Source organism: Galeopterus variegatus, unplaced genomic scaffold (genome assembly GCF_000696425.1).
Source record: "Galeopterus variegatus unplaced genomic scaffold, G_variegatus-3.0.2 Scaffold172, whole genome shotgun sequence".
Taxonomy (NCBI): domain Eukaryota; kingdom Metazoa; phylum Chordata; class Mammalia; order Dermoptera; family Cynocephalidae; genus Galeopterus; species Galeopterus variegatus.
In genome coordinates this window covers 435,229-445,163 of record NW_007726283.1, presented here as the reverse complement: position 1 = coordinate 445,163, position 9,935 = coordinate 435,229, and the positions used below count along the sequence as shown (strand labels likewise).

Genomic DNA, 9,935 nt, shown 5'->3' with positions numbered 1-9,935 from the left:
GGAAAGTACACCAGCTCCACCCAGTACTGTTCCTCCCAACCCAACCTCTCCGACAGCCTCACTCCAAGGGACTGTGTCTTGAGGAACCTGCCATCACCCTGCTTCTACCAGAATGAGGGTCTTCCAGTCAGACCTCTACTCAGATGCATCAAGGACACCTTGAGCTCCAGGGCTGAAACCTTGGAGACTTATTGATGGAAGCAAAGCCACACTCAAGCTAGACACATGATACAAGCAAAGCTTATAGCTCCTTCTGAGAATTTTCACCCACAGTCCTCACCCCTGATTCAGACAGCTGCTTCATCCCACCCCATGTCATCACTGTGAAGCACTGAAGGCAATTTTAACTGCCCTTCTTTGCTTCACTGTATCAACCTAGGATTTTCCTTCTACCCATAAGTCTCTGATGTGACTGTTCCTTTCTCTGAATTCATTCTCTGAGTCTACTCTGGAATCGTCACTCATTTATCTCTTCTTCTCAGGTCAAGACAGCTGGCAGTTTACACTCATCAGAGGCTTCTCTTGCACTTCTCAGCGTAAGAGTCACGGTGGCAACATCGGCGCTCTGCCCAGATCTCCTCCTGCCTTCCGTGTGCTTTCACGGCCAACAACCAGCACTGGTGGCCTTTTAAATTTTTTTTTTTTGGTCAAGACTTCCCTTGGGTTCTCAGAACCCACTTTACCCCATGCTTGGAGAGCTAGAAGTGCCTAGGAATTTACTTCCTTCTGGGGCAGCCCTTAATGAATGACTGACCTGAGCACGAGAGTCTGTCTCCCTTCCCTCGGGCTGGGACAACTCCAAGGAGTCACTTATACCCCTGAGGTTCCCTGTGGGATCAAACTGAAGCCACCCACTGCAGGACTTAGGCTGGTCCCTCACCCTTTACTGGCTTCTGCTCTGTTCTTGTGCTGCTTCCCCTGAAATCCCTTCCTCAGTACATCACCTCACATAAATCTTCATCTCAGAGTCTGCTTCTGCGAAACCCAGGTTAACTCAGAGGTCTTGCAACATTTGGTCCTGTTCTAACATCAAAGAGTACCATGTCTCTGGATACCAAGGGCCCTAAATAAATAGCTGATCCCACCTCCAAGCTTACATCTGAGTAGTTGTCAATCATTCATCAACCCCTTTGCAGAATCTGTGGTGCCTTTTATAAATAAAACATAGAAAACTAGAGCTCTCCCAGGATAGTGGGCCCACAGTACTTCAGCTGCAATGCCCATACCAATCCCCAAAACAGAATCCTACAGTGCTGTCAAGGACATACAAGCCCTGGGTTTGAATTAATTTGAACTTTCTAAGTGACCTTTCCCCTGCCAGTAATCAGAATCAAAACTGTCTTTGTGGTGGTTGATATTTTCACCAAGATGATACCCTTAATGGCCAGTTTTCCACTTCCATCATCTGTCTTGCCACCTGATTATCAGGAAAGGCCCATGGCTTGTATGTGGAGATGCTTGTTCAGTTACCCTCTGGTGCTACACTCTTACAGACGTATAACTGGGCCACTGAAATCACTAATCCAGAGTTCATCTGTGATAACACTAAACAAAGCATTCCACAGCAACTATTGCTTCCATTCTCTCTACTTCTTGCCCATGTCATAGGCTATCATGCCTATTCCAGCATCAAGCTAGAGCCAGGAAAACTTGCAGACCTCCCCCAAAAGTCTGCAGGCCAACCTACTGCCTGAAAACAAACAAAACAAAACATGTCAGTAGGAACTATGTAGTAGGGGATAGAATCCATACTGGAAATGCTATCTGCCCCTTCTCCCTGCGTAGCTACACCACATGTTCCTGGTATCATCAATCAAGCAAAACAAAACAAAACAGCCAGAGGATATTTATCAGGCACTTGCAATTGGCAGGATTTTGGACCCATGATCTTCACCTCCAATTGTTACACCTGTGAATATGTTACATTACGTGGCAAAGGGACTTTGCAGGTGGAATTAAGGAATTATGAAATCAGCTGACCTTAATGTAGGAGGATTATCCTCGGTTATCTTGGACTTCACTATAGGATAAGCCTGAAATATCTTTTCTGAGCAAGAGTAAGGAAGTACTCTTACTCAAAAGGGGACATGTCAAAAGGACACATAATTTAACTTAAGGGTACTCCCACTGGCCAAATTTTGGACAATTTCAGCATCACAACAAATAATGATAGTAACATATTATAACCCATTGAAAAAAATATGAAATGGTGAGTCTATACTGACATAAGTTAATAAATGAAAAAAAAAAGACTGCTGTGCTTGACAAAAACCAGGACATTTTCACAGTTACAGAATACCTCCCTGCAAAATACTTATTAATTGCAAAGGGAAAGGGGAAAAGAGCAACTTAACAGTGTGGAAGCTGTAATATAATATTTCACAAGTGCTCTCTTAACCATTTTAAACCATGGCTAAAAACTCCAGATTCCTTTTTTCTGTGGATTGAATGTGCCCTCAAACTCACTGAAGCTTAATCTCCACTTTAACTGTTAAGAGGGTGGGAAATCCTATCATGGTCATTGAAAGGTGGAGCTTTGGGAAGTGATTAGATTGTGAGGACTGTGCCCTGGTGAATGGATCGATGCATTCATGGAGTAACGAGAGTGGTTCTGATGGCTTTAACAGGAGAGCAAGTGAGGATGTTAGGCTCTTTTGACCAGCCATTTCACCATGTGATATTCTGTGTCACTGTAGAGTCACTACCAGGAAAAGGCCCTCACCAGATATGTCCCCTGAACTTTAGACTTCCCGACCTCTGAAACTGTAAGAAATAAATTTTATTTCCTTATAAATTACCCAGTTTCAGGTATTTCTGTTATAAGCAACAGAAATGGACTAATATGCCTTCTATGGGAAATTTGCTAAGCCCTTACCCCAGCAATTTTCCTGACTATGCTCTGACACTGTAGGGTTACAGTGGGCACCTTCCAGAGGCTCCCAGACACCTAACACTCATGGACAGCCCATTCTTTCTCACACCTATAGAATTCTTCAAAATACCCAATCCCCAGGAAGTTTATGAAATCTAGCTAACCCCATCCTGCTTACCATGTATTAGCAGCCTCTGGCAGGGGACAACAGCCTGTGTGACCCTGTATGGCAGCCTTCTCTCCTTTGGAGCTATAAATGACAAAGAATACTGCCTTTAATCTGTGTCTTTGTGTTGTGTCCCACCATCCAAAGAACCTATAATCACACATGAGTTCATATCATTATGAGACAGAAACCTGGCAGACACCACCTTAATCAAGTGATAAAAATAAATGTCATCAGTAAATGAACATCTTGAAATCATGTATCACTTGATGGGATGCAATGAGAAGAACACTAGCATTTCTATAATATTCCTGCCAAAGGTACATAACCTTGAATCATGAGGGACATCACACAGACCCAACTATGGGGCATTCTACATAATATCAACTAGCTTATCAAGGTCATGGGAGTCATCAAGTCCCCCCAAACTGTCATAGCCTTTCATGGGAAAACCTAAAGGAATGTTAGTCCGAACTACTCAGCAGGAACCTGATGGAGATGGCAGTGCCCACAACCGTACCCTCTCAGCCAGCGCCACCTATGCACACACAGCATCCTCATCAGCCCAAAGGCTGGTACCAATGCCATGTATATCCACCTAACCCCTTTGCTTGTTGCCACCTTCCCCTGGCTGGTTCCTAACCTATTTTCTCTCATCATGTCTTTCACTATTTTTGAAATCTTTGTTCTGTTACCTTAACTTGGACATTGACTTCTGACTTTCTGAGTGTGAACCTTGGCTTGTAGTACACTCCTGGTTCCTGGGCATCCTAGCAGACTGCGCCCCAGATAGGGTATCTCAAATTTCCATATGTGCCCTGATCTTTGTTGTCACCTAATAGCCCTGTACGGTCCCTCCCATGGGGCATATGAAAACCAGAAATAAATGATTTTTGTGTCTCCTGCTGATTCAAAGTGGATTTAGTCTTACACCATAATATTGTAGTAACTTTTGCTCAATATTTGTAACATAAAGAACAAATGCAGAAAATCATGGTGGTCCCCAACTAAAGTGAAGCTTTAGACTAACAATGATAATGATTTTTTCCAGATACAAGATTCTGACTTCATTGATCACTGATGAATCTAGATTTATATATTTATTTATATAATTTGAGTATAATTACTTTTTGTTTGAGTACATAGTTGACCTTCTAAATTATAATTTTATTTGAAAACAAAATCTGATAAACATGAATCATCTTTGAGGTAGAGTTTCAGCAATGGTGTTTGTTGACTCAGTGAATAAAGCATAATCAAGAAATTTATAAAGTATTCTTGTGGTAACCTCCAGCCTCATTTTTTATCTTTCTGTGTATGTTTTAAAGAACCAAACCAAGGAGTGGACAAATTTGTGCAAAGGAAGAGATATCCCCTGCTCAGATGATTATTCTCTTATGGGTACCCTGGGAGAAGCTGTGACAATTCGAGCTTGGAATATTGCTGGATTACCTTCTGATTCATTTTCCATTGATAATGGGATCATCATAATGTAAGGAAAATACTGTTCTCACAAGTTATCTCACGAATTAACTAGTAGATTTATTTATCTGTACACCTTTAAACAATTTTAGGTAGTAAGATTTTGCAGTATTAAAAAAACTTACATAACTAATTAGCTAAATTAAATATGAATAACTTCCTTCTCCTATTAGTATTGGGACAGTTGAGTATTGGAGAATGTAGTATACAAACAAAACAAAACAGATGCTTAATTTTAAATTAATTTTCAACGAATAGAGCAAAACCCTGTCATAAGTAACTGAAATCCAAAATTTTCATTGCCATAAGATACAGGGTTTTGTTATTGCAGGCCAATGAAATGCACAGCAATGGGCTGTTGGTGGTGACTGGGCAGGTTGTTCCAAATTCTGTGTTAGTACCTGGTGCAGAATCAGCTTAAATGTGCATGGATATGTTTTTGGGTCCTGGGCTAATTGGAGATTTTGAAACAGTGGCCACTGTTCATCAGTCTCCTGGTTAGTAGATAAATCCCATGGAGACTGAGCCTGGAGAACACTAGAGCCTTGTCCAGCCTCACCCTCTCCTCCCGGTGTTACCTCCCAGAAACCAAGGACTTTGGCCAGCAACAGTGCAAGGACAGTCATCAGTTGTGTTATTTCCAAGTTCATGTTACCATGGGCCTTTTATCACTGGGCCAGTCTTCTTGGGGTTTTAGCACTTTAAGAATAGCACAGGTATTTCCTACTGTCAGGAAACATTCAGTTCTGTGTTACGTGACTGTTTTGATCAGTTTTTAGTTTTAATTGATATGATGGTGTTAATTTAAAGTAAAAATGGTTGAGGCACGTGAACTTTTAAAATAGAATTAACCACTAAATGTGAAGGCTAGCTATTCTTAAAGTTTTTGTATGTTGTATTAATAAAAATCATTCCAGAAATTAAAACTCCGGTGAGCACATTTATTTACCACTCAATATATTACCCTGACACATGGAATTTTTTAGCATTTCTTTACTGAATTGTTCTACCAGGATTTGAGATATGTGCAATTTGTTTATAATATGAAACCAGATAAAATCTGAATGAGAACACCTAGAGGAAGTTAAAGGAGTAGTTACTATTAGATACTTGAGACAAGCTAATTCCTGTAGTTGGGTTCTGAATTGAGTCCAAAGCTTTCTGATAACCAAGGCCAAAAAAAAAAAAAAATGCTGTGTCACGGAGTTCTCATTTGTTCATTTGTTATCCAAGTAAATCATAATTAGGGAGACAAACTATTTCAGTAACTAAATTTAAATCTAATTATTTTGTTGATTTGGAGAAAAGATTACAAAGCTTTTCTTTGGGGGACTAAAATTAAGTACTGGGTACTCTGAACCAATAATCTAAATTAATTCAGAGAGAAATTAAAGAATCCAGATAAATGATAAATATGTGCATTAGTTTGCTGTTCAAATACATATTTTTAAGTGCCTTTTTAACACGTACGGGATGGCAGCTAGTTCGTTGTTTAATTACTTAACACGTGGCATGCAGACAGTTTGAACCGATGTTTATTTTTTATTAATTTTATTTTTAATTTATTTTATTTATTGAGTCAAAATCGATTATACATATTTTGGGGGCTGAACATTGAGATATGTTGATTAAGTCAATATTACTAGCATATACATTGTTACAAATCGTAATTATTCTTTACGCCCCTTGTCCAACCTCTCCCTTTCCCCCATACCCTCCCCCTCCCTCCACTAATTGCCCTAGATTTCTTCTCTCCTTCTGAAAGAATAATGGTTACTCTGTTAACTTGTTGCCTAGATGATCTGTCCAATGCTGAGAGATGTGATCAGGTCCCCCAATATTATCATAGAGCAGCTGCTTCTTCTGTCACTCTGAAATGGGTTTTGTGGAAAGAGACATCCTCTTCTTTTCTTTGTCTCTGCTGGTGACCCTTCTTGTGTGAATGCACTCCAGTGGTTGGCAGACCATCTGCGTGGTGGCTGTGGCATTTAGCCACTTTTGCAGCAGCCATGGTTATTGTGCTGGCTGTGGTGGGTCACCCACATGGAGGTGCTGTTTTTGGCATGCTCCTTGGCACTGGCAGTATGCCTGGTTGTGGGGTGTGTTTGGTCCCCTTCTTTATGCCTCTGGTCCCTGGGCAGGCCCCAAGGCACTGTTTCCATTTGCCTGGTTGTGGGAGAGGGGTCCAGTCCCCTTCTCCATGCCCTGGGTACCTGGGTGGGCCCTGAGGTCCTGGTGCAGTGTACCTGGTTGTGGGAGGAGGGTCCGGTCCCCTTCTCCATACCTTGGGTACCCAGGTTGGCCCTGAGATGCTGGCGTTTTGTGCCTGGTGTGGGAAGAGGGTCCAGTCCCCTTTTGCATGCCTCTGGGCCAGGTGGGCCCCAAGGTGCTGGCACGGTGTCCCTGGTTGTGGAAGAGAGGTCCAGTCCCCTTCTCCTTGCCGTGGATCCCTGGGTGGGACCCAAGGCACTGGCTCAGTGTGCCTTGTTGTGGGAGAGAGGTCCAGTCCCCTTCTCCATGCCCTGGGTCCCCAGGTGGGCTCGGAGGTGCTGGCATGTTGTGCCTGGTTGTGGGAGAGAGGTCCAGTCTCCTTCTCCATGCCTCAGGTCCCCGGGCAGGCCCTGAGGCACTGGTGCAGTGTGCCTGGTTGTGGGAGAGAGGTCCGGTCCCCTTCTCCATACCCCAGGTCCCTGGGTGGGCTCCAAGGTGCTGGCATGTTGTTCCTGGTTGTGAGAGGGTGGTCCGGTCCCTTTCTCCATGCCCTGGTTCCCTGGGCGGGGCCCAAGGTGCTGGTGTGGTGTGCCTGGTTGTGGGAGAGAGGTCCATTCCCCTTCTCCTTGTCTCGTGTCCCCAGGCAGGCCCCAAGGTGCTGGTGTGGTGTGCCTGGTTGTGGGAGAGAGGTCCATTCCCCTTCTCCTTGTCTCGTGTCCCCAGGCAGGCCCCAAGGTGCTGGTGTGGTGTGCCTGGTTGTGGGAAGGTGGTCCAGTCCCCTTCCCCAAGCCCCGGGACTGTGGGCAGGCTCCGAGGTGCTGTCTTGGTGTGCCTGGTTGTGGAAGAGAGGTCCAGTCCCATTCTCCATACGTCGGGTCCTCGGGTGGGCCCTGAAGCACTGGCACGTTGTGCCTGGTTGTGGGAGTGAGGACCATTCCCCTTCTCAATGCCCTGGGTCCCTGGGTGGGCTCTGAGGTCCTGGCATGTTGTGCCTGGTTGTGGAAGAGAGGTCTGGTCCCCTTCTTCTTGCCTCAGGTCCCTGGGCAGGCCCCAAGGTGCTGGTGTGGTGTGCCTTTTTGTGGGAGGGGGATCCAGTCCCCTTCTCCATGCTTCAGGTCCCCAGGCTGGCCCCAAGGCACTGGTGCAGTTTGCCTGGAAGTGGGAGTGGGGTCTGGTCCCCAGATCCAAGCCTCCAGTTCCCAGGCAGGCCCCAAGATGCTGGTGGTGTGCCTGGGCTGGAACTAATTTTTTGTCCTTTGCTTCTAATGGGGAGGGGGGGACTTCCTGTGGGAACCAGTACTTGAGTGTGTGGTTGTTTAAACTGCTACTTTGCTGCTGTTTCCCTAGGGCCTTAGGCTTTTTGTGCTGCTCAGGGTTTAATGGTTGACCTTATAGGTACTTCTGGCTTTCCAGAGACCTGGTAGATCTGTGTTCTGGAGAATATCTGATCTGGGCCTGAGTTTTTTCATCAAACTGCCCCCCATGCAATTCTGCATTCCTGACCAGTCTCCTCTGAGTGGTCATGCCCTGATTGGGTAGATCAGCTGTCCTTGCTGTGTCCCAGTGTTCTCCTGGTGGGCACATCTCCCCCACCGCCTGTGTTCCACTTCCCATGGGACAGGTCCTGGGCTGGTCCCTTGTGATGACTCACCAGCCTCTGAGTGGCTCCCCTTTTTCAGTTGTTCTGGCTCCTCTTTCCTGTGTGGGTCCACAGGAACCCTATTAGTGGTCCTGCTGTCCTGGGGGCCACCAAGGCCCTCTTCTCCCCTGCTGCCTCCAAGTAACTCCATCTGAAGGGCACAGCTGCGGCTCCTGCTGGCTCCTGCTCTGTGCACCCAGCGGCTCAAGCCTTAAAGCAGCTGAGGCCCGAAATGCTCAGAGCAGCTTTTTCTTTCTCTCATGGTGGTTTCTCCTGCCTTCATGAACTCCGTAGGTCTCTCCTCCACTTCCTCTGAGCTCCAGCAGCCCTGGCTTGGCTGATGTTACATTTTTATAGTTGTAAATTTGGTTGCTTTGTGGGAGAGAGTGACGCTGGGAACCATCCATTCCACCATCTTGATTGGATCCTCCGAGCTGAGGTTTAATGTTAGAATAAACCTTAGAGATTGACATAAATGGGGATTTCTGAAATTTTGGAAGTCCAACTTTACCTTCACTTTTGTCCAGCTGACCAATCAACTTCAGCCTGGATAGCAGTCCAACTTTTGCCATTTTTGTTATTGTTGTTGCTGTTGTTTTCCTCTCGGAAAAGAGCTTTGGCTCTTCTCAAGCACATGTGAGAATAGCTGGTTGTGTCCCACATACTGGTAGTTATGTCTTCATTGTTTTGATTTGCAATTTATATACCTTTGTTCCACCTAGCAGGACTTCTATAACTGTTATATCCATTGGAGGCCAGATTGCATCTTATTTTCTAGCAAGAAAATGGACCCTTTCTTTCAGGTTCAGTCATATTTCAATAATGATAGAACTGTTGGTGAATATTTCTGCTTTTAAGTTTCCAAAATTTTCAGTAATTATTATTCAAGACCACACATTCACATTTTGGGAGGGATGGAGTTAGAAAATGATGTTAATGCATCGTAACTCCTACATCTTTGCTCTTTGTTTATTAAAATGTTGAAATACTAGCAAAAATTATGGTAGCAAATTTATTAGGAAAACATTAACATTTTTCATTCTCGGCTTCTTTTGTCAATATGCTTTGGTAATCTGAAACTGAGAGGTTTCAGTAAATAGGTTGAAGATGATCACTTTGATGTATCAGATAAATATCTTATTCACTTGCCTAGTGTCTCCTTCCACTCTGCAGAGATCCCTGCTTGATAATGACAATACCTAACATTGAGCACTTACTGAGCTCCTAATCCCTGCAAAGTGCTTTTCACTTATTATCTTAGCTGAGTGAGGAGCTGATTATTTAGGAAAACTGGAAGAATCTAGAAAATTTAGACAAGTTAAAATATAATTAACTTTGGGGGCTATTGACACCTCAAGGTCCTTGGCAAATCAGAATTTCAAAGGTTAACAATAACATTAAATGTAAATGCTCATATCTGAACATTTTGCTGGTAAAGGATTAGAATTGTTTAACAGGGGCTGACCCCGTGGCTCACTTGGGAGAGTGCAGCACTGGTAGTGCCGAGGCCGTGGGTTCGGATCCTATATAGGGATGGCCAGTGTGCTCACTGGCTGAGCGTGGTG

At 44.3% G+C, this 9,935-nt stretch overlaps 1 protein-coding gene across 1 annotated transcript in view; it reads left to right on the top strand.

Annotated features, from left to right (window-relative positions):
- DNAH7 (dynein, axonemal, heavy chain 7) overlaps positions 1 to 9,935 on the top strand; it is a 250,129-nt gene that overhangs the window by 154,165 nt on the left and 86,029 nt on the right. The window contains 1 exon segment of the mRNA XM_008563289.1: positions 4,367 to 4,530. Coding sequence (XP_008561511.1) covers positions 4,367 to 4,530 — 164 coding nt within the window.